The 26,056-nt window shown below is 44.1% G+C and overlaps 1 protein-coding gene across 2 annotated transcripts in view; it reads right to left on the reverse strand.

Annotated features, from left to right (window-relative positions):
• Nucleotides 1–26,056, reverse strand: part of NRK (Nik related kinase) — a 124,729-nt gene that overhangs the window by 78,513 nt on the left and 20,160 nt on the right. For both annotated transcript variants that reach the window (XM_067548146.1, XM_067548145.1), the window contains exon 3: nt 4,603–4,659. In XM_067548146.1, coding sequence (XP_067404247.1) covers nt 4,603–4,659 — 57 coding nt within the window. The remainder of the gene's footprint in view (nt 1–4,602; nt 4,660–26,056) is intronic.

Consider the following 26,056-nt stretch of genomic DNA (forward strand, 5'->3'; position numbering starts at 1 on the left):
CCCTTGTCCTTATTAGCTTCCCAGAATCCCTGCAATCACCCTCCTTGCCATTCTGGATTTTTCTTCACCCCCACACTGCCTTCAGATGTCCTTATGCTAGAGTCCAGCATCTAGGATGACGCTCAGACACTGTGGTATGCTGCTCAGTTGTTCTAGTGACAAGACAACAGGTTTCTCTGTTGAGATCCAGCCACGGCTGAACAAGCCTTGCAAACTAAACTCTTCTGCCCCTACAGAGCTAGAGGTGGGAACTGTGCAAGGGACAGGTCTTCAGAAGGTAAAGGACAGAAGGTGGGGGGAGGGAGGGTCTCAGTTTGGGAGCTGAGATACTGGAAAGCTGGAGGATGGTAGGAGGTGCTGGTAGGATGAGTGGGGAGGATGAGAGAGGATATATGGCCTGGACACAGGGTGCTGGCCTGGGAGCTGGCAGACCTAGGTGCAGTTACTTGCTCAGTGGCAGGTTTCCTGCATGACGTTGGGCCAGTCACCTGGTGTCTTTGTGCCTCTGTTTCCCATCTGTAAAATGGGAACAACAGCACTTCCCTCCCTCACAGGGATGTTGTGAAGATTAATATATTAGAGACTTGGAGGTGTTCAGATACCACAGCAAAAGGAACGCGATGAGGGCCCTTCGCTAGACGGGAGTGCTGGGGAGTCATGGAGAAGGAGTGGGAAGTGGCCTCAATGGTTGGATACATCCAGATGCCCATGTTTCAGTCCTGATCTTCTCCTTCTTAATATTACTATGGGCAACATTTCCAAAAGGCCTCGAAATCTGCTCGTAAATTTTCCTGGCAAAGAAATAAAAGTAGCTCTTGGGTGTGCAGGCGCCACTGCTGTTTTCCCACACAAACCGGGCACAGATGATTGCACGCACAAAATTACAGGCTCGTGTTCAAAGGCTATTTCTGAAACTGTGGCCCCAGCTGGTAGGTGGCAGAGACAGCTACACAGCACACACCTCTAACCTCAAGAGGAAACAAGAGGGGAGGCTGCTACACACACTGCCAGGAGATTCCCTGCTGACTATTATGGCATGGATATTAATTTTTCATTTAAATAAATAGCACTTAGATGACTGGAAAGACTGACAGCCAGAAATTCACAGGGACAGCCTCAGGGAGAGTAACTCAGCAAGAATCTGATCTCTTTGCAAACACTTTGTTTGCTCGGTGCAATCAGATAACAGGAAGCAGAGACTGTGTAAAGAGAAGCACACATTACTGTGAGCGCTCATGTAGTCACTTAAAGCTCCCCCGCCCCTCCCAGTAACATGACACTGCAGCACATCCTGACAGATGTCCAGAAGACGACCCCACCCTGACCGCCGCATCCTGCTGCTATCATAAGAAAGCAGCTCCGAATCTCATAGCTCATGCTAGAGAGAGAACAGATTTACTCAGCTCTCAAGTTGCCACTGTCCTCAGAATCGAATAATCAAAGTCTATATATTCTAAAGACGAGAACGACGGAGGCTTGTCCAGGAGGAAGCTTTTCATTTCACATGAATACTTTTAATACGAAAGTGCCCCATTGTCTATTACAAGGCGGCCTCCCTGTGAGATTAGCCCTCAGATGCAGTGCAAATTCATCACGTTACAGGGAATGCATGTAGACATTTTTGAAAACTTTATTTAAAAAGTTTCAAACCAGTTTTTCAAGCCCAAAGGAGTAGAAAATAACTTAATCCTGGTTAAACTAACTTGAACTGAACCTTTAGAAGGCAACCAATTTTACTGCACTGAATTCTTGGAGAATGAAGGTAGTTCTATCTAAAACACTTCTATGGCCCCACCTGTAGCATATGAGCAGCTCACTTAATCTCACAACATCCCTGTAAGGTAGGGAAGAACTATTATCCTGCTTTTTAAAGATGGGAAACTAAGGCCCAGAGAGACTAAGGCCTACATCCTCAAGGATACTAGGCACCTAACGCCCTTTGATTTCAACAGGAGTTAGACACCTCAGTACCTTTGAGGGTCTGGGCATAAGTGACCTGTCCAAGGTCACCCAGGGAGAGCAGACTTGATCTTTCACGATACAGGCTCACTGGCAAAGCAGACTTGATCTTCCAAGAACCAGACTGTCACCCTGACCACTAGAACCTTATCAGTCTGCTATTTCACAGCGGAGATCCATGGAACGGCTGCCTGCAGTCATACTGCAACAAGCTATGAACTCATCAGAGCGTTTATGCTAAGCTGGGGTTAGAGGGGAGAGCACCAGGGAAATCCCCCAGAGAGGGTTGCACCAGCTGTATAGAGTTTGCCTGAAGCACTGCAGAATTCTTAAAAAGAGACAGTCACGTTTGCGTGGAATAATTCAAACCAAAACCAACCAGATCTGTTATGGGTGAACCCTCAGCAAATGAAGAAGGCGTTCAGCTCCCCAGATAGTGGGTCAGATCCATCAATATACCACAGCTGCTCTGTGCCGCTACAGTGAGGCAATGCAGCTGTTAACCAGAATTAACCAATCAATTAAGCAAGTTTATGGCTACTTTGTGTTTGCAGAACCACACAGAGATACTGGTGTGAATCAGGCCCTCTGGGTTATCTTTCATTTAAGTTTGGTTTCCAGCTGTGCACTAGCGCACACTATACACTGTTATTTAAATGTGGAGAATATCACATTGTGTGCACTCCCTCTGAAGCACCTGGCATTGGTCACTGTCGGAAGACGGGATACTGGGCTAGATGCACCACTGGTCTGACTCAGTATGGCTGTTCTTATGTTCACAAAGCAAGAAATCTTTGTAAAGTTCCCTTCCTGGGGTTTTTACACAGAGTAGCTTACGTAACTCCCATCGACTTCGTAACTTCCATTTGGCACGCCGTCTCCTCTGCGCTGCGCCGACAGGAAATGCATACCCGTCGATGCAGTGCTAGGCTTTTTTTTGGAGGTGGTTTTAATTGATCGACTTCCGGATCAATTGAGCGGGTCTTCACTTCCGCTCAATCGATCCGGATAGATCGATCTGACGGCATTACCGCGGCACAGCTGCAGCGCTGAAGCTATGCTGCTGTAGCACGGCAGTGTAGACACTTACCACAACAACGAAAGGGGTTTTTCCGTCGTGGTAGTAAATCCATCTCTCCCAAAGGTGGTAGTTCGGTTGACGGAAGACTTCTTCCATTGACCTAGCTGCATCTACAGTGAGGACTAAATTTTTCACAGTCCTGAGTGATGCAGCTAGGTTGACCTAAGTTTTAGGCATAGACCAGGCCTTAGAGATTTATGCTGCCAACCACTGCCATAGTATCTCTATGCTACCATCATGGCATAAAAGGAATTTAGAGCTTGTCTACATCCGGAGTTATTCTGGAATAACTATCCAGGAATAGCTCTACTGGAACAACAACATGTGAGGATACTCTTCTTCGGCCTTGTCTATACTACAAAAGTTTTGCTGGCATCATGATACCAGGATAGCAATAATGGCAGCAAAGACCCAATTTATACTAGTAAAAAAGTGCTTGTCGCCATAGTTCACATCAATTTCCCAAGAGACACAAACTATATTGGCAAAAACATTTTGATGCCACTATAAATGTGTCTACACTAGGGATTATACTATGCTGGTAAAAATCCACACCCCTAACTGACATAGCTATGCCAGTGTAAATTTTAACTATATACCATGTCTACTGTTTTGGAATAAGAGTTCCTTTTTCTTTTCTATCTTAATCTACTTTGGAAGTAGATTACTTTAAACCAGAAAAAGGCACTCTTACTGCAGAATAAGAGTGTCCACACCTGGAGTTATTATATAACTATTCTGCTTTACAGTCACACCCTACTTTATTCCGGATTAACTTTCATCTGTAGAAAAATCTCTTAGTGTAAATGAGAACTGGGCCCATAATACTCAAGAACTGAACTGCAGGAAACTCTCGGGGTACAATCTTTTTGGCCTTTCCCGTGTTCATGCTAATATTGTCTTGAGGCGGCAAGTTGTTGTACTATAAACCAGCTGCACTGATCAGAAGGGTAACAAAAATCAATGCTTAGCAAATTCTGTGACACTACGTTCTAACTCTGACACCACTTTATTAATGTGAGCAGGGACTGTGCCAATTAAGCTGTCTCCTTCTCTCATCTATCAGATTTTTTTAAAAAAGGCAACATTTGCAACTCTAACATGTTCTTTCCTGCTTGCTGTCGGGGTGACTACAATGCCCTAGTTTTTTGTACAGCACAGAGGAATAGCTGGCGTGTGAGGGGAAAGGATGTGAGGAAACACAGCAGGGGCAGCACAGAGCTACAGGAAATCTTCTATTTGCTATCTCTGGAAACAGATAATCAACTAGAAATAAGCAGGAAGAAAGTTCTTTTCTTCAACATTATAGACTAGTAAAAAATATACAGAATCACTGGCCCTGATTGCTTTGCTGCCACTGTACAAATGTGATTGAAAACAAAGAAACTTGCTCATACAACCATCCTTTAGGGAAAAAACCCAATGCCCAGCAAGCAGTACTTCTGCAAGCAGATCATCTTCTCTCATAAATTATCCATACTCTTTAGTGATCTGGCTGGTTGTTTTATATGTCTTTTTTGCTTATATCCAGATAACTGTTTTTTCCACAGATACTCACTCACCTCAGTAACATTCATCACCTTGATTGCTGCTAGTTGTCCCGTCTTAACATGGCGGCCCTGTGAAAATAATGACATGCGGTAGGTAAAACAGGCATGTATGTAAACCGTATGTACAGTATTCACCGAATCACAGAAATGTAGGGCTGTAAAGAACCTCAAGAGGTCATCTTGTCCAATCCCCACGTTGAGCCAGGGTTACGTATCCATGCAAGCAAAATAATTCAATTAATCATAGATTTTGTACAGCAAGACTTTATTGTTCAGCTTCACTAGGGCAATGAGAATAACATCTGAACGATGGAAAAACCGAGAGGGTGAAAGTCACCATTGTACAGGGTGCTAGTACTAGACCTGTGCCCAGATTGAGTTCTGAGTTTAAGGGGTACATAGTCTTTGTGCTGGCCTTCTACAGGGATGAATTTCACCCTGAATGCAGACCAGGTAAAGAATATAAAACTCCTGTTTTCAGTGCCCAATGTGGCATTAGTTTGTAGGTCTCAATACAGCTCTCAGGAGACAGGTGTCTCCATCCCGTCAAGGATTCAATGACCACAGAGCCCAAATGACCTTTTCGTCCCTCCAAATCAGGGTGGAGACATGTTAGTGAAACAATGAGTGGGGATGCTGTACCCAACACATGGATAAACAGAGAACTCCAGTTCCAGAGCTGTCAATCTGGCAACTTTTACACAGGAATCAAGGACTACATTCGTAACCCCACTTCTCCCCCCAAAGGTTCTATATTGTTAAATAAGCCTCTTGAATGCTCAGTGCTACTATAGTTAACCAAGTGTCAGCTATCACCCTGAAAAGCATGTGCACTTATAGAATAATGCTCTCTGCTGATATGAAGGAACCTTTTGGGTTTTGTAATGTATTCTGAGACTGTCTAACTGTGGTGTGCAGTGCTGGGTCCTAGAAATTGAGACAAGCAGCAGCCTTACTTTAAAACGGACCTGTTCATTAGGATGGCCAGACCACATTACTCAGAAGAAGAATTCAATGGAACGTATGGTATATTACCATGCTGGCCAGCACTAATCTCGTAGTTGAAGATTGTATCAATTTACACGGCTCGACACCATATTGGTTAAATGTTCCAATTATGTTTCCCAGGAGCCAGATTTTCAGAACGAGACTCCTGCTTTTTGAGTGCAATTTCTCTCCTGCAAATAACTGTCTGCAAGTTTGTTCCCACAAGTAACTGCGGCAGGTAAGCCATAGGAAATCAGGTTGTCCAACATGCAATGCTATAATTTGCGGACACAATGATGTGCAGTTGCGATTTGACACCTGCAAAATTAGAAGCTGAGCTGGTATCCTTTTAAAAAAATCAGGCCCTATACGTTCAAAATTCCATGCGAGAATTATTTTGGGAATGACGCAATTTTGCATTGAGAAAAATGACTTCTGTAATATCAGGCAGTATGTCAAAGTCATGTTTTCTTTTAGAAGAGATCAATCCTGTTGAGTTTTTGTATATTGCTGAGTGCTCTCTTTCCGTGGATGCACTTGGGGGACTGCAGGGCTTTTTTCCTCTCATAACAAAGAAATCCTATCTTTCTAGTTTATCAGAGAATTTAAGAGGAAGATAAATGAGACACACCCGAAACATGTGCATGACACACACATCAGCATGCCTGACTACACATCCCCTAGTGATGAGTGCTACTCCAGACAGATGCCTGCCTGTGGTCACTATCCATTTCAGCTGACGTCAATCATGGTTAGTAAGCTTCCTTTTAGCAGCCACTGTTCCTTTGTTGGAGGCCATTGTTTGCAAATGTTTCCAGGCATTGAATGTCTTGGCAATACAGTGAGAGGACCTTCCACAAAGTACAGTAATGCTAGACATGCTGGCACCCTGATTTAACCCCAGAGCTTGTCTGGAACTAAACGTGCTGATAAAGTCAGGTCTTTAGCCACTGTACCTAGCAGGCAGCTAACCTCTCCAGGTGACGACAGCTATTAGGGCAGCCGTGTGCACTGCAAAAAGGATGACACTAGTTTGCCTCTGAGCATTTATAAAGCTTCTCATGACTGCAGTCTCACAGCTGGATTGAGGATAGAGATGGGGTAAAGAGACCATAACACAAAAAGTTTAACATCAAGACAGCAGTGCATGGGGTTATTGAAAATTCAACAGAATAGACAAGAAGGGAGGGTTTGAGGTTTTACTTTGATTTCAGAACATCCGTCCAATTCACTTGTCTCTTTGTATAAAAGATAGCTGTTACTTTACAGCTAGAATTAGCTCCACTCCATGCAAACCTGCTGTTCTCGCTTACTTTTATCGTTGTAAATCAGAAAAGTTAAATCCTGGAAATGTGGTTTGGGAAAAATGTGGTTTATACTACACTAATTTGTCCCATGTCATTTTAAGCCACTGGAGCTATACCTGTTTTCTTTGTGAGTCTCATTTTTGGGCTTGATCCACCTCAACGAATTGACATATATGTTCTCATTATCATGTAATCTTAATCTCAGTTCCGCACTTCAAACTCAGACAAACTACCAATAGCAGCAATTGGACAGGCAACAATGGGAGTTTAGTCTGAGTGAAGAGTGCCAGATCCGGCCTCATGCTCATAAATATTCCATTGTCTTGGCCACAGGTGTCCATCATGTGATAAACATACAAAGTCATTATGAGATTAAGTGAATCATGTAGGGCCAAATCCTGTCATCCATATGCACAGTCCCTATTGACATAAATGCATAAAATATTGCTGGAAGAATACAGCCCTGGTACAAAGTGATCTTTAATTTAGGTGAGCATGAAACTCGCTGGCGGAAGGCACAGCTAATAAGCACATCCATACTGGGTCAGACCAATGGTCCATCTAGCCCATATGCTGTCTTTTGACAGTGGCCAGTGCAAGATGCTTCAGGTAGAATGAACAGAGCAATTTCAAGTGATCCATCTCCTGTTGTCCAGTGCCAGATTTAGGAACACTCAGGGGTAATAAAGAGAGTCCTCAGTGTATATGAGAATCCCTCCCCGTATCAAGAAAAGGACAGGAGAAGGCAGAGAGTAAATGAAAAGTTTTAAGTCATTCCCACAGATGCACTCTTGTTCTTAATATTGTTCTCATCCTCGCTGTTGGCTTTATCATGTTTTTGGTTGGATTGGAGCAGATAATCTCAGCCCTTCCAAGTTCTGAAGAAAAGGCTAACATAAACCCCATTTATTAATTACTTGCGTTGATTGCAATCATTTAAAAAGTGGAGAGGCCAAACAGAGAGACTACTTTAGAGAAGTTGGCAACATGTTAGTAAAGTGTTTTTTTAAATATAGTCATGAGACACTAATTGTGACGCTCTTGGTAGTGAAATGTGATTTTGTGGGTGTGATTTTAGTGGCACGTTTCCCAAAACAGATAAGTAATAGGTTGACAGATTAAACTCCTTAACCTGACAGGTAAGTGGCTCCTCCATAGCATAGTCTATGCACACACTAACCTCTGTAATAAGCCTGATATATGATGCATTATACGTATGACAAAGAGACACTTTCCACATGAATCTAAGCCACCCTCATCCAAATATGCACAAACAGGCCTTTCCCACCACATAGAACTGAAGAGAAAACATGACCGTCATTATGCACCCAACAGTAGCTCTCACACACACACATACAGCCTGAGCCACTGGAGACAAAGGGAAGGGCAGAGAGGACACAGGAGCTCTCCCAGATTTTATTCAAAACAGCCAGTGAGATTGTTAACATCCATTTGGACACTTACTGGAGAGGGGCCCAAGGGAATTCTCAACGCTTTATCCAATGAATAACAGTCCCCAGGCTATCAGCACTGGCTTCAAGCCAGAATCCCAGCATAGGACTTGAACCCAGAACCTCCAAACTATATGGTGAGCTTGCTACCACGGGGACGTCTCTTTAAAAATGTTTTCGGCAATTCTAATTAACCCTGCTTAAATTCTGGAGTGTCCATTTTCACGCAGGGACTGTTAGTATAAATGATTGTGCAGTTTAGCAGCGAGGCTTACCAGAACCTGCATGTGCAAGTTGTTTCGATGTATGGAAAAGGCTACGTGTGGCTGTTTCTGGCAGAACAGAGGCGATAACACAAATCAAATCAGTGCTCCCTTGTTTTAAACCGTCTCTGCAGCTGTGGCAAGTTTATTTTCCTTGCAAGCTTCACCCGTGGTTTTAAACATTTTCAGCCCCACCCTGAAGTTCTCGCTCAAGCAACCCGCCCGTGTAAGGACCGAGTAAAGTCTTTGGGGTTTGGCCTCTTTTTTTGTTTTGTTTTATCGATAACTATCAAGGGTTATGCAGAGTTCATGGGAACCCTTGCGCACTGCTACTTCTCTAGCAGCCACAAGGTCTGTTTCAGCAAGCCTGGCCAAAGGAGTGTGTGTTTTCTAAGAGGTGTTATTCTGGTTTAAAGCCCCTATGAGCCGCTCCTGGGTTGTTTTAACCGTTCCACTGCTGAGTAATATCAGCCACTGTGTTTATGCTGTGGGACGTCTTAACAACCCAGACATTTAGAGTGCAATTCTGTGCCTGCCACATATGTGAGTATTCCACAGTGAGTAAGGCAAGCAGAATCAGGCCCTTAAAAAAAGAAATTGCATTGAAAACACATCCCAAGAGCAGGAAAGGGTTAAAGCGCTTCCTTCCCCCTCCTCCCTCAAACTACAGACGCTAAAAAACTGTTCATTTCTGAAGCCATTTTTCTGCAGAGAATTCAACGGGAGCTACAGGCTTTGGGGTGGCAGAGTCCAGCATTAGGCGGATCTATTTTCTCAGGCATCAGGCTCAGAGGAGCTGGGCCGAGGGAGCGACTCTATGTCGTTCATAAGAGGCTTGTTTAAGTTTCAGCCTTCGGCCGTGCGCTCAGAGTTTGTCAGTCTGGTATGGCAGTTGAGAGGCAGTCAAATTATCCATCAGCTCCCGTCTGAGAGTCATTCAGGTTCTCACCTCAAACACTGCATTAAATAAGAGCAAGCTCAGCAGTAGCCTGGACATCAAGCAGTACTCAGACAGGATGACTTTTCTCTTCAAGATCTCTCCAACATTTTGGTGCCACGGGGGCTTAAAGCAATCCTCCCATTGACTTGAACAAGCTTGGATCAAGATGGCACTATCCTGGTCATAAATATGTTTCCAAAGAAGGCTTTGTTGCACTTTCCTGTCTAACTAAAGTCACTGTAATAATAATTTGCAAAACTGAGGTTAGTTTACACATTTCCTTAAATCTACTTATCGCTGATCACAGCTACATTTTTGGAAGCCACTCTGCACTTCTGTCGTCTCCAGCTGTGCATTCACTCAGCAGGGCAGGGAATGGGAATAGATTAGTCCATGTTTATTTCAGTTGTGGAGGTATTGATCTTCTCAATTAATTTAGACAGAGGTGCCCTTAATCTGCATCCTCTCGTGAGTGGCAGACACAATGTACATGCTTCTAGTCGGGGACAGAACGCCGACATTTAGCAATCAGGCTCTGAGCTGGACAAAGGGCTTTGCAGTAATTTCATAGATTCACAATGAGATTCATTTGGTTAGAACAATTACTGCAAATACTGCTCCGTATCAGGAGCAAGCCAATGGGTTTGCTTCTGTGGGCCATGCAGCAGTTACAGGCGGAGGTCTTGATTCTCAATTACATTTGAGCTGTGCTTGCGGGCAATGGACAGGGATGGATGCCAAGTCAGCTGTGGCTCACAGCCACCTGACCCCTGCTCTAACTTCGGCTGGTAGTGCGTGGTCTCTTATGCCAGTGCAGCAGATGTAGCGGAGCTCAGCTTTGCCACACACCCTCCAAATCCCAAAAAGCCTCTTTCTACCCCCTGTGCCAAGGATGGAGCGGCAGCTGGTGTAGAAGGTGCCTCCTCCAGCCCTACACAAATGGAGATTCCCTCTGCACATGGGGATTTCTCTGCTGGCATCTCCAGCTGGTTTGGAACAGAGCTGAGCCAAGGGCTCCAGGTTGCAAGTGTCCAGTGATTGATTCTGGCTCCATCTTCTCTTTCTCTCTCACTGATGATTTACTTTGCCCCTTGTAGCTCCTACCCCCACGTCCTTTTTGGCACCAAGCGCTCATTTACTTCCACTGGGTCCTTCTGCTCCACCATCCGCCCCAGTTAAACTGAAGCAAGAAGAAGAGCTTGTGAAAGGCCGGGGCACGTCTGCCCTACAATTACCCATTCACCAACTTTGATCCATACCCTTTGGGTCATACACCAACTTTGACCTGACGTGGTATTGCCACAGGCAGTGCCTGATCCTAGTATAAGGGAGCCCAGAGCACGACAAAGGAAACAGACGGCCACACACTCACTCCTCATAAGTGCCAGGCAGGACCTCCACGGGCGTGGGGGTGGGTACACTTTACCAGGGCCTGGAGGCCCTGGGGGCGCCCAGCCCAGCCCTATTACCATGAGGGAAAAGATTTTCATGGCTCATGAGATTGTAATATGGGATGAGGGACTGTGGTATGTGTGTGGGAGGGGGCCCGTGTTACAAGTTTGCACTGGGCCCGAAAAAATTATGCTTGGGCCCTGGGGCCAGGTGAAGGCAAAGCTGCTCGGCTGCAGACTGTTATTGCTGGTGAACTTAAACAAGCAAGGTCCCTCTTCAAAACCCACATCTGAACTTGAGCCCGTCTCTAGTAAATCTGTGTGTGGCCCTCTGGCTCCAGGCAAGTGGCTGACAGAGCCTTGTGTGTCCTACAGACTGCCCTATCCACTAGAAACACTCTCTCTCACATGCTTTCCTGCAGCTACCAGGCCGGAAAGCATGTGCTAGTGTTCTCTAGTGGATAGGGCACAGACCGGGGAGTCAGGAGACGCAGGGCCTACTCCAGGCTCTGCGGGTGACCTCGGGCAAGTCACTTCACTCCTCGTTTCCTCTGTATATTTTCTCTGTTTAGACGGTAAATTCTTTGGGACTGACGGTTTGGGTGCTCCAGTCTCTGCTGGGCTCTCTAGGCGCTACTGTAATACCAGTGAACAGCAACAGCGCATGGTGTACCTATTTGGGGGCTGCTTGTGTTAATGTGATGTGCTTTCCCAGGCAGACAGTTCAGCCCTCTCTGCTTTTGGCTGGTACCAGAGGACCAGAAAGGGGAGGCTGCAGCATGTCTTGAGCCTTGCTGCTGCAAAAAATGTGAATCCTTGTTTACATGGGACAGGAATAATTACCGAGAAATCATTCCCGTCCCATTGAGGAGTTTATAGATTGCTTTTGTTAGTTAATGGTCTGAAGCAGAGCTCAGGGTGGTTAATGCACTAAAAAAACTAGCACTGAATTGCAGTTATGAACGACTTCTTGAGGATTACACCATTATAAACCATCGCAAATGATTTACAACAGCAATTGTGACAGCTGGGTTAGAAAAATCCATCATTCTTTGGCAATTAATTACCAGGCTTCCCCCCCCCCCCCGGCCATCAGGCATTCATGACACTCCTTGATGGATTTATAATTCTGATTTCGGCCCAGTCCTTTCATTTTAACTATGCAATCTGAGGTACTGCTGAGGAACGCCCACTCTGGCTGACGTTATAAACCCTCTGTGGCAGCTCTCTCACAGCCTTGCCTGTTTGTCTGTCATATTTTGATTATGTAGATCAGAAATGGCATGTTCCCCTGTGGAGATTTGCCATCCTTTGAGGTGGCGAGAGTCCCTCGGGCCTGTGAGCACAGGCTTTATTCCACTTCAGTTCTGGGATGCCCCTCAGTTCTGTTTTTCATCTGCAAACCTCCTTCCTTCTAGTGACTGCTTTCACTCCGAGAGGGCAAGATGCTTTGCGGAGGGCAGTGGCACCGCCTGCCTGTGGATGCTACCCACCAAGGCAGCCAATAGCTGGATAAAATCTTTCCCCTTCCCCACCCTCCATAAACATCACCCTTCAATGGTAACTAGATAGCTGCCTCCGCCGTGAATACTCACTGTGGCTATATCCTACAGCAGGGGTGGCCAACCAGTCAGAGACGAAGAGCCAAAAAATAACTATAGATACCGCAAAGAGCCACATTTACCTTATCTTCCACCGAAAACTCACGCTGATCCGTCAATTTCGGCAACAGCCTGTCAATTTCACTTTGGCACCCCATACAATGCTCAGAGCAAAGAGCCGCATGCAAAGAGCCGCGAGCCGCATTTGTATGAGCAAAGAGCCGCATGCGGCTTGCGAGCCGCGGGTTGGCCACCCCTGTCCTACAGTGAGAGCATGAGGAATGAGGATAATGTGAGAAAACTTCCTTATTACTTCAGCAAACTAAACAATCTCCCCATCTCTCGACCGACCTAACATTAGAGACTCTGAGCTATGAGGCTTAGCTGGGGTGAACTGGCATTGCTCTGCTGACTTAAATGGAGCTACACCATTTATTACCAACTCTGGATCTGGTGATAGGAGTCTTTTCCCAGATAGAGGGGTTAGCTGCAACCATGTCAGTAAAACCACATTCATTTGACTCTACAGAATAAGATTATCTATGCCCACCAACCCCAGTGAAAAACATGCTTATTAATGCTTTGTAAATAATAAAAAATGTTCTTCATGGTTCATGCTGTTATTCTTATATGGTAACTCACACACGACCGTGTGAATATATATGTGCCACACAATATATGGTCAGCTCAGATTTATTAGCCTTTGAAGGGGAAATACAGGCAAGACTATAAAGTTGAACAACTGCATATTACGCTACAGAACAGCAAGATGTAAAACAATGGCAAAGTCTAACATTCTCGCATGCTGATACATGAAGAGTCAGAGATTAATTACTGACATCCAACATACTGTATGAAAACACAGCAGTTCTAGTAATATGATGAATTATAGCAGAGAGAGGTGAAATAATCATAACAAAATTGTAAAACCACTCAAAAATCAAAAATTTCTCACATTTCATTCCAAACTTGAAAATGGATAATTTTGCTAAGGTTAGCAAATTTATATAGAATAAATTATGTCGATCTCTAGTGAAAAATGAGCTCCCTTTTTTATTTTTTTTAATTTTTTTTTATTTAGCAAATATTGGCTTATTTCTAAACAGAAATTGGCTCCTGGTTCCCCTGCCTTGGTGGCTTTTGATTCAAAATATATGTAGAAAGTCTGCATGCATCTGAAGTGAAAATATCCATTTTATCAAAATTTGAGAGGGGTACGAAATAGGCAAAACACAAAAGTTGTGAATTTCTCTCACACCTACTAAGTGTGCCATATGTTTAAGCAAAAAATACTGTTATGTCACATCAGCCACACTCATACCATTCATGCACAGGTGGTTAAGTTATATGACTTTCCCTGTGATAAAGTAGCATTCTGAGCTGGGTGAAACCTTGTTATGGCCGAGTTAAAACCTTGTACAAATTGATGTGTGAACACATCCTTCGTTTCAGAGAGCTGTAAGAGACGGTTAAGGGGCCACACCTAAAACAAGGCCTGTGTAGCATACATCTAAACTGCCCTGTGTCAGCAGATTTGGAGACCACAGAACTCGGTTACGAGGCTGTAAAAATGCAGTGTCAATGTTTAGTCTTGGGCTGCCGCCTGGGTTCTGAGGCCCTCCCCCCTCGCAGGGTCCCATTGGTCAGGCTCCAAGTGTGAACATCTATAGCATAGTTTCTCAACCTGTGGTACGCGTACCCCCAGGGGTTCTCAAGACACAGGCGGGGGATACCCAGGGAAAAACAGAGTGAAGGGGAGGTGGGCGGCAACTGCTGACTTTTGGGGGAGGCGGGCAGCAGCCCCCCGCTTCCTGCCGGGTCCAAGCTCTGAGCTGGGAGGCGGATGACAGCCCCCAGCTCCTGGGGAAGGCGGGCGGCAGCTCCCTGCTTCCCGCCGGGTCCTAGCTGCCAAGTGGGAGCCCGGTGGCAGCCTCCTGCGTCTCGCGAGCTGGGCGGCAGCCACTGGCACCCTGGCTCCGAGCTGAGGGACAGCCTCCAGCGCCCCGGCTTGAAGATGGGCAGCAGCCGCCTGCCCACATCCCTGGGCCCCAGTCAGTGCGGAAGCCTCCTCTGCCCCAGCTCGGATTGGGTGGCAGCCGCCTGCAACTTGCCCAGGTGGCAGACCCCCTCCCTGGCTCAAAGCCCAGTGCCCAGAAAACTTGTCAATTTCACTGACAGCCCCAGATTTTACCAGTTACCCTCTTTTTCTGTCTCTCTCTCGCTGCTTCCTCCTCTCAAATCTATGGCAAAAAATTTGGCACGGCGCTTTATATTCCCCAGCTCTGGCATGTTGCTCATAGCCTCCTAGCTTTGGCCAACATCACCTCTAGCCCAGGTACATACTTGAGTTGTGTATACTTGAGTTTTGTTAACCGTGGTAACCCTACCTACCCTAGATCTGACAGTCATATCATGGCATTTTATACTCAGCCCTTCTTCTAACATGAGACTCACATTAGTCTGTAAATATACAATCCTGTGGAAAATTGAGTGGTGGCGTACTTATTACAATTTTCAGAAGTTACTGCTTAAAAGGTTGAGAAACACTGATCTCTAGCACAATTTTACAGCCCCATAGCCCAAACCCCATGTGCCCAAGTCAGCTGACATGGGCCATCTGCGGGTGTTGCATTGCAGTGTTAGAGATCGCCCATAAGCTAGCACCCTGGGGTCACGGGGTTCCACCGGGCATGGTGACTAGGTGTGTGTGCAAGTGCAGGAGTGTGTGTGTGACAGAACACGCAGAAATGGAGAAGAACGAAGAGGCAGACAGGCAAAAAGCAAAGAAGTCAAGCAGTAGCTTGTGTGCGCAGTGGGACCCTAGTAAAAGCTAGAGGGTGAGCTTCGGGATCTGTTGCCTAAAGTGGCTTGGGGCTGCAAGCTAAGAAATTGCTACTTTTGTTCTTGGTTCTTCTGCATTCAGAGATACAGGATTTTGTAAATCCATGATTGCATCAATTTCTGCTTCTAACTGGAATGTCCCCAGAGTTCCAAAATGTGACTAGTTGCTTGGGCTGAAAAAGAGCAGTAGCAACACGTTAATCAAGAGGAGAGTATGTATCTTTTTCCATTTAGTTAGAATGCAATAGAAATCCTGGGTATGTGTGTGTGTGTGTATCACCTTTCCAGAGCAAATGACTAGATCAAACAGTGGTGGGAGGAAACAGACAACTTTATACCCATATTGCAATTGATTATACCATGAGCCACACTAGCTGTAAAACCCAAGAGGCACTCAGCCACCAGAAGTAGCTTTTGTGTCCAGCTTTTTTTTTTTTTTTTTAATCCTTACAGTTCCTGTTTCCTCCCATTGTACCAGTGGAAATGCAAATTGTATGCTTTGCTTAATGTTCATCTGTGTTTGACTGCAGGCCAGTGGGAAAAGAAAAACCAAAACAAAAGAATGACCTGAAGCCTTTTAGTAGACACAGATTTGAATATCCACATTTTTGCAGTATTAGTACGAACACCAGATTACTGTCCCCAGGCAAAATATGAATGCAAAACATGAATGTGACTTCTCGAGGTCCCTTCCAGCCCTACATTTCTATGATTGTTTCAGATAACACTTGTGCAGAACTGCAGGCGATGGGCACCAGGGGCCAGACTTTAAGAAAGATATGGACAGATTGAAGAGAGAGTCCAGACGAAAGCAATAAAAAATGATAAGAGGCTCAGAAAATCTGGCCTAGGAGGAAAGGTTAAGAAAAAACCTGGGTGTGTTTAGTCTCGAGAAAAGAAGACCGAAGAGGGACCTGATAACAGTCTTCAGATATGTTAAGAGGACAGTGATCAACTGTTCTCTATGAAGGTAGGACAAGAAGTAACTGGCTTAATCTGCAGCAGTGGAGATTTAGGTTAGATATTAGGAAAAACTTTATAAGCACAGATAAGCACTGGAATAGGCTTCCATGGGAGGTTATCAAATCCCCGTCACTGGGGTTTTTAAGGACAGGTTAGACAGACACCCGTCAGGGATGGTCAAGGTATACTTAGCCCTGCCTCAGCGCAAGGGCGAGGAAAGCTTTGTAGAAGTGAGGGGTCCAAGGTGGCGGGGGAATTAAAATACTACTTAAATATCCCACAGAGTGCAACTGTCATATAAATAATATGTAGCCACATTATAATAGTTAAGGTGTAATTATAATACAAACAAACAAACAAAAATAAGACCACTTTAGTCCACTATTATTATTATTGCTATTATTGTTGTTGTTGAACGGTAACTTGCAACCCTGTAATATTATAATGGAATCGTCCCTGTTTATATGTAATGCATACTTTAACAATTCTAACCCTAAACCGTAAATCTCCTTGGAAAAGAGAGTCAGCAAAATAAACAACAACCACCAACAACTTTGACAAAAGGTAAATGTGGCCCCATGTCAGAGTCACCATATAAAATGATTTTTTTTCTAATGTTTTATAAAAAATAGAATCAAAAATATATTTTCAGAAAATCTAACAAACACCATCAAGGGGCTGTAGCAGCAACAAAACAGCTGTTAAGCAAAAAACGTAAACAATGCACTTTTGCTCATGCGATTGTCCAGGATTGCAGTGGATATCGAGGAATGCATCCGATCCGATCCCATAGTGCACCTTGGCCTTTAGCAGCACCATCATGTTTTCCCCACAGCTCATATCTTTCTTTTGTTAAGAAGTGGGGGAGCCATGGCCTCCTGGCCTCTCCAGTTCTGGTGCTAGTGTCTCAGTGCAGGGGATTGGACTCTCGAGGTCCCCTCCAGCCCTACATTTCTATGATTCTATGAAACAACTAGGGTTCAGGACAAAGAAAATACTCCTTTCTAGACTTTAGAAGTGTTGGCTTCTCTTTGCTCCCATTGAGGTCAATGGGGTTTGTACCATTAACTTCAATGGAGGTAGAGTTAGGCCAAACATTGCACACTTTTGAAAATCCCACCCTAGACATACAACAAAGGAATGAGCTTTACTTAGAAAATGGGGCCCAAACTGCCATTATTGGTACCATTTAAAAAAATTGTACCTTTGTATTATGTATTATTGTACATGATTGATTGCATTATGCTTGATCAATCAATGCAAATGAGGTAGCTAGCAATGAAGGCTACAGAAACAATTTTAGTTCAACCCACTGTTGCCCAAGTGGTTGTTATGGGGCATTTAGAAAGTGCCCTTTTGTCCTCCTCTGTGGCTTCCTAGCTGTGCAGTGAAATGCAGAGAGATGCCCCTGAGTCCTGGTGCTCTTTGGGGGCAGCCCCCTGGAACGTCAGCGACACGGCAGCTGTGCTAGCACAAATGTGCAAGGCGTGCAGAATTCGCTCGAGAGTCGTTTTCTTTTTACTCCCATTTTGTGCTCTCATTTTCTGCACGCAGGTAATGTTCCATTGGCAGAACTCCTACCAGTGCAATCAGCCAACGTGTGGAATGATGAATGGGGGGAAAAAAATGGGGCGTGTTCTTCTCAAGGCTTATTTGGCTGTCGCCCTCTGTGGATAATTGAGGGAAATAGTAAGTCTCCGCACATTTTATGATGTACAGTTAATAAGGCTCAACTCAGTGAGGGCCAGTCTGGTGGTGTGCACTTGTGGTCTAGGTGGCACACGTATAGGCCTGTACAGGTGAATCTATGCTCGAGGAAGGCCAGACCCCCAAATCCACTGAAGTCAGTGGAAAGGCTCGTACTGACTTTAATGGAGTTGGCACGGGCCTTGAGTGCTTTACATCCAAGGGCCCTGAAGGAAATCAAAGCAAGTCTTCCTTAGGCTTAGACTAAGGCTTCTCTGAAACTCTGGCTGTCCCCAATTAAGAAAAACCACACAGGTGTTTAATTTTAAGCATGTGCTTAAGTGTCATTACTCCAAGGGGATTTAAGCATGTGCTTAAAACAGAGCAAGTACTTAGGCATGGTTCCTGAATGGGCGTCATCCTTAGGGTTGAGAGAAAAGACAGGTTCCACGTCTGTACGCGGATCTAGGTTTAGACAGCCACACAGCAGAGCGAGAGTGAGCAGAAGGAAAGGTGTGAAAAGGAAGGCTATTCAGTTATTCCCCTTCCTCACATTTTATTTATTGCGACATAAAACCTGATTTCTTTAGGCTTAAATCTCACTGTTTACATAAATAATGGTTTAAACAGGCTTCCCATTCATCATCCCATTTAAACATTTGTCACACCTCTGAACATCTGTTGAAACACATTGTAGGGTTTCCAACCTCAGGAAAGCAATTCTAGAAGGATACAGCTATTTTTCCATGCCAAAAAAATGGTGATTTCACAAACACAGAAGGCTTTATTTGCCTTAAAGATTTTCTGACTCTGTGGGAGCCTGCTGGCGGAAGGTCTGCAGGCTTCCATGAGTCAGCAGCAGTGCTGGGATTTCACTGCCAGAAAGAACTGGGTGGGAAGGAATAGGGGGCCACTTTCATTTAGCCTGACCAGGGCGCACTCTCGAACTACCAGGGCTCAGACCTCAAAGGCCCTGGCATAAGGCCAATGCTGCTCAGCACCTGTGGAGTCCAATGCTGATTTATGAAACCGAAGTTCTGTGGCACCCGCAGCACATTCATACTGAAAAACAAACAGTTTAGGAAAAACTCAGGCTTTGGAAGCTTCTCTTCTCATGTTACAGGCTGAGGCCCGCACAGAGACTTAAAGTGGGGTGAGGTGGAAAAGCATGTCTCCAGTCCAATGAATTCTCTTTCCTGACTTTAGCGATCTTTATCGAGCTTGAGAAACATAATGGACTAACTAATGTGTACATGCATCACAATGCTTTTCTGAATTAAATCAGAACTGTTTAACTGTGTGTCATAGGCCCTATACAATGGACAGAAAGTGAAGATTTTCCTTTAGCTCAGTGATTGGGGCCTGGGCTTTTGGAGCAGAAGAATCTGAGTTTTATGGCCATCATCACCACAAAGCTCTGAGTGGCGCAGATCAATGAGAACCATGAAGTTAATAAATATATCTGTGATTAATGCTGCCTTCCCTCATGCTACTAAAACATTTATACTCTCATACACACACCAATATTGTGTGTGCGTACGTGCGTATGCATGTTCCCTCTCAAGTAATTTTGCTACTGACTTTTCTAAGAGGGTGATCAGGTCCCTGGTTCTTTGTGTATTGTGAATTCTGTTTACCTGAATTACAATGCAGAATGCACAAGAAACAATCTCAGGTTAAATCATGTCCTGGTTTTTTAGAAGTGATCTCATTTATATAACACATAGCAACACCTAGGATTGGAATTTCAGAGGAGCCTAATGGTCTGCATACACTGCAAGACAAGCCCAGGGTTAGTAAAACTCGAGGTAACAGACCCTAGGGGGGTTGTTAACCTAGGGCTTGAACCTCTACACTCATTTGTAACCCTAGATTAGGAATTGTTGAACCCTCGGTCCCAATGTGGGGCTCCAACATCTACATTGCATTATGCAGGCCCGAGTCCAACCACCCATATCCCAGACTGCCTAGGGTCTTCCCAAAATATGGCTGCTCTAGCCCTTTGTTCATGGTGGAGCATGGGAAAACTCGACTGTCCACTAAACTTGACTGTCTAGAGGACACAGAAAGCCAGCCCGTGGGATTGTGGGATACTTTTGGTGGACTCCCTGCACGTGTCCAGTGGGGCTGTGTCTACACTGCACAGCGATAGGGCTTGTCCCTGGGTCCTGGCTTGACTCAGGCTCAGAACCCTCATCCCTGTGGAGTCCTAGAGCCCTGGGTCCAAGCCCTGGGTAAGTGTGATTTGTGTGTAGACGGAAGGGGGGTTAAGCTTGAGCCGGAGTTTGAACCCTGGGCTTACACTGTAGTGAGGAGATACCTTAAGGGAATTAGGGCACTCAACTCCTATTGAAAATCCTAGCCTGCATCATCACAACTAAAAGAATTTTTTAACATCTGATTTGCTGTTCACTCTTTCTGTTGCTTGTTTAAGTTTTTGCTGCACAGCTTGTGAGTAATGCATCCATCCCACATGCATGCTAGTAAAACCTTGATACCACACCACAGCTCCACGTATTCTTTCTAGCTATACATACAGGGCCAGATTTTCAGCTGGGGTAAGCTGTCAATTTCTACCTGCTGTGGATCAGGCCTTAGATGGGTGTGTGTGCATATACAGCAGGCTCCGAAACTATTTGTTGAAAAGAATTAGAATGCGTGTCTAGAAATACAGAGTGGGACAAACAACAAAACTCTGCCTGACAACCATTTGATGGATCTGGTTTATGGTCCTTTTTGTTTTCCCCAGTGGGTAACTTGCTGATAAACAGCCTCCTACAACCCTTTCCTCCTGATGTGGATACTGTGGGTGAAATTCTGGACCCAGTGAAGTCAATGTGAGTTTTTGGCCAGGACTTCACCCCCACAAACTCAGTGACATCCACCTTAAGTCATCAGAGTTAGCCATGAAACTGGTTCAAAAAGGGACAAACTTCTGGGAAAAAAATTTGCACATAATTGTCCCATTTTTCCAATGAAAATTAAAAAAAAAAAACAAAAAAAAAAACCAACTCAACATTTTTCAGCCATCTCTAGCAGACTATCATCTACACAAAGAAAGAAGGATCTGGTGGCCACAATTCGAGTTTGTGAGATCAGTACCGCAAAACATTGGTCTCCTGATTTCTGATTGGGCTCTGTAGGTGGTAATCTGCAAGGCACCATACCTGCAATGAGCTCTGCGTAAGCAGACTCCTGTGCCCACCCATAGCCCTGTTGACCAAAGGGTCCCCATGCCCATGGCCTACGACATTTGACATTCTGAATAGGGTTTTTCAAAATTAATAAACTGGTTACTTACATGAAACCAGACATTTATTTGGACTAGCACTTTAAAAAAAAAAAAAAAAAAGGCAAATCAGGTTGTATTTCATTTACTTTTTCTATCATGCTTTGAAACCCTGCCTCAAAGTTTATTTTCATAAAGAAAAATTCTAAATTGAGCCGAGTCTGTTATTTTTTCTAAACTAATCTAATCTGTTTCATATGACAGACGTCTATTTGGCAAAGGTTCTCTCTTCAAATAAACTAAAGGTCACACTTATTCTAATAGTTCCCTGCCAGTTACAAGTGCTACAAGGGTTTACACGAGTTGACTTTCAGTAGGAGTCGGGTGCCCAATTCTCTTAGGTCCCCTTTGAAAATGGTTAGAATCCTGACCCTTACGAAGTCTCGTATGAACCAAAATTTCCCGCATTTGCATTTAAAAGTAGCATAACTTAAAACAGTAACAAAAACGCCCCTTTACCAGCTCCAAAGTGTTCTCTTAACATTTTTCATTGGTGCATTTCTAATACTCTCTTACGACTTTTCCAAAAGCCAGAGGCTTTATTGAACTTCATAATCTTGAGGGTTCCATGTTTCCATTTCAATATAAAGCAATTCACCTGTTAAAACACAGCGAAAACACTGTGGCCAAAATGCGAGACTTGGCTTCTTTTACAAAACCCTTTAAACAACAGCAAGATTTCATTTTACTTGAAGAATGAATCAAAGAAGGGGCTACCAGTTTCTAGGATTTAACAGCGAATTGCTTTACCACATTTTAAAGCCCTGAACTATTTCCTCTTTCAACATTCTTATCCTCCCAGGCTCATTTTGTTCAATGTAGGATGGAGGAGTTGCTTATGAATTGCCACGAGTTCCTGACCTGTGACAAGCGTGAATGTATAGCTCATAGAAAGGCTACAATTTCACCTCTTCCTCACTGTCATGTAGTTGGCCCTACCAGACTGGTTTCCAATCCATTTTCCATTAACCTTCAACGCATCCTGTCCATTGACACTTCACTTTTTGCAGGGTAGCTAGACTGTTCTTGCTCTCTGAGCCATTTTCAGTGACCCCAGATTTGTGGTATCATAGGACCCATTCCTGCAACGGGATCCCCCTTTGTGGACCCTCACCTCCACATGAAGTCCCCTAGGGAGTAAATATCTATGCAAGTGGATCCCTTTGCAAGATTGCTGCCATGGTTTGGAGTAGGAACTCGTAGGATTTTGTGACAGAAGAAATTAACCTATGTCACTGTTGTTCTTCGTCCACCTTTTATGTTAAAATCTCTGCTGACGTGGGATCCACTAACAGATAATGGACCACAGTGTTGTCTAAGCAGAAGATTTTACTATCATTTTAAGATCCATTATGTCACACCTCTGGTGTAATGCCTATAAGAAATCAGTCACTCAAAATGACTGGGTTGTGTGGGGCAGAAATGACTAGGTGGTACTTACTTTACCTATTTTCAGCCATTTTAAAAAGTATATATGGTTAAATGTCTATGTATTTGATTGTATCCCTCTCCCCTTTACCCTTAATATGTCACTTGATATGGTATAGTAAGCATTTCAGAGCAGGGCTTGCATCTTTGGGTACAGTATACTGGGAGCTACAGACGTAATTCCCAGCTCAGGTAGATGTACATGCACTAGCTCCAATGGAGCTAGCACGCTAAAAATAGAAGTGTGGCTGCAACAACGTGGGTGGCAGCTGGCGCTAGCCCAAATATGCATGTAGGATCTCGGCTAGGACTGTACTTGGAGAGCTAGCTCAAGCCGTCACAGCCATTTTTAGTGTACATCTATCCAAGCGGGAATTACACCCCCCCAGTGGCAGTTGTATACAATTATATAGCACCTATTACAATGGGCCCTGATCTTGACTAGGACACCCGCATAGTATGGAACATAAAGATATAATGAAATAGTAGTAATAATAAAATAATAATAATAATAATAATAATAAAAAACCCAGGATATTTCAATCTCACCAGCTCCTAAGACTGCAGCTGTACTAATCTGAACCATAAACTTTAGCTCTGATTCAGCCTCAAACCCAGTTCTCAACCTCTAGCTTATCCTACCTCTGGTCACTGCCTCCTCAACCCATTTTTAGTTTTAACAATACCCAAGCCTACCAGCTGCATCACGTAGCAAAACAGCAATTTTTGGATGGGGGTGTGTGGTGGGTGGGGGAGGGGGGCAGTAAACAACTTGAACATTCCACTAGGTCTCTAGGTTGTATTAGGGACTTAGTGGAAACAAATTCCGAGTAGCGGAGGATGTCTCATGGTATAAAATAAGCTAAAAAACTGGCATCATCGTTTTAACATCTCCTCCTAATGGTATTAGTATTAACAATGACTTTCAAAGCTTAAATAGACAAGGGGGTGAGGTAATATCTGTTATTGGACCAGCTTTTTCTTGGAGGGAGGGAGGGAGGGAGAGAGAGAGAGAGAAAAAAAAGCTTTCGAACCCTGACTGAGCTCTTCTTCAGGTCTCTGTTTTATTATTTTCCATGCAAGTAAATCTCCATTGTAAAAAAAAAAAAAGTCTGTTGGGACAGCCAAAACTTTACAATATTGACAATCCCAAATGTTCGAAAATCATGAGTCAGACCCTTCAAGATCATGAGACTGGCTAAAAACCATGAGATTTATTTTACAAACAATATTTGGAGTGCTTTTTATATCCCTTCAGGTTTTTGAGGATTTAGGGTTCAACTGGGTTCATGTTTTCTAGAGCTTTTCTCTGCCACATCAGGACTAGATGCTTACTTGTTTTTCCATATGAAAGCTGAGATTCCCAAAGAATCCCATGACTCCCGCAGCTAAGGCTTTAAGAAAGACACCAAATATAATGAGACTCATCATAACAACATCATGGCAACACTGCTTTAATACACATGGGGGATTTTTGCAATGCAGTGGAAGGATATAATTGTCTCTCTTTCAGCTGGTGGACACAAAATACTTTTGGATAAATGGGAGTTTAAATTTAATTTAAATGAAGGCCACTCCACTTTTGCATGTGGCAATAACACTGCTAGAGTACGATAAGGCAAAGCATTCTTAGTGTAAATGAGATTCAGGTCCAGCATGTATAGCTGTGCATCTATTTTCATAGAAAAAATAACTATACATTAAAGTGGCTAACAGGAGCCTGTTGCTAGATATATGCTAGAAAGACGTTATGATGGTTACTGAAACTAAACATAGAAGCTGAGCCCTAGGGCCTGATTCTCCAGTCCTTGCACCTTTCTTTGTAGCCAAAGAAAGTGCAAGGTGGGTGTAAAGCATTATCATTTTGACCTGGTGGTTCTTTACACCCAGGTATAAATGACAACACTTCGTGCTGGACACTGAAGAATCAGGGTCCAAAGGTTTATTTTTCAAAGGCCTGATCTATACCCAGAGTTGCCCTAGTTTAACCAGAAGTGTGTTTTTAACCCAATTTCAGTAGGAATGGACATTCTGAATAGGATTGAAACCTGGCTTGTATCAGTTTTGCTTGTGTCAATATTGGCTCATCCAACAACTTTGGATGGGATTTTCAGAAGTGCTCAGCTGGCAGTTACTGGCTTTACCACGGAGTAAAAGTGCTTCTGATGGGTGGAAGCCCCAAATTCATCTGTACTCTGATCCAATCAGAAGGCAGGTCTTATCAATAACCTCAGCAGTAAACCCTGACCACAATTAGGGCTGGGTGCAGTTAGTGGTTTTGCTTTTCACAGCAGCCAGATGTGAGAACGTAGTTCTGTGTCAAAGCAACAGCTTCCCACCTGCTAAAACTTCCTTTTGTTTTTGCCAAGAAGCAAGGCGTGAATAATTATTTTTTCTGCCAAACCCTCAAATGTGCTCCTCTCCTGCTTCAGACAGACAGACAGACAGACAGACAGACACACAGAGTGTGTCTACTTGTGCACTGGCTGCCCCAAGCCAAATAAACCATTCTAGAGTGAGTGGGCCAGGACTTCTGCTGATGTAAACAGGCGCAGCTCCACTCAATGAAACTGTGTCCATTATACCTGCCCAGGTTCTGGCCTACTCTTTGGAACTCTCGGTTATCCTTGCATGTTTTAACTATTTTTACTTGGTTTCTCCTTTTAATTTATTTTTTCTAGTTCTCATAAAAGGCACCACGAAGCTGAGGTTCTCCTAGACAACAGGTTCAGCAAAGAGAGTGGCAGTTAAAGCTTTCTCTAGCCTGCCCATTATTAATTATTGTTGTTAGCGTCTAGAGGCCTCAATCGAAATTGGAGCCATTGTGCTTGGTGCTGTACAGACGCATATTAAGAGACAGTCCCCACCCTGAAGCGTTTATCAACTAAATGGACAAGATAGACAAAGGGTGGGAGGTGATACTGAGGCAAAAATACTGACGCTCAGAGATGCCTGGCCACTATTATTGATTATTTGCATTGCGATCGAACCTAGGAGTCCCTGCCCCAAAGCCCTTTGGTCTGAGCACCATTTCTCATAAATCTCCGACGACCCATTCAACAATAAAAGCTTTCAGACACAAGTGCAGATTGGCCAAACCCAGAACCTTTTCTCCATGGTAGCTTTAAAATGTCCTTTGTTGTGAGAATTTTGTGAGGGCTCAAGAACACAAAATAAACACACGGGCTTCTCAGCGGGCTGAAGATACTGAAGGTCAAATCATGCACTGAATCTCAGTTATTTTGTCCTTGATGAAATGGATTCTCATTGCTAAATCTCTGGAGGAACGTAACCATACAGCATAGGAAACAACTGATGG

Source organism: Emydura macquarii, unplaced genomic scaffold (assembly GCF_026122565.2).
Source record: "Emydura macquarii macquarii isolate MOO-44397 ecotype Brisbane River unplaced genomic scaffold, CSIRO-AGI_Emac_v2 contig_1253, whole genome shotgun sequence".
Taxonomy (NCBI): Eukaryota; Metazoa; Chordata; order Testudines; family Chelidae; genus Emydura; species Emydura macquarii.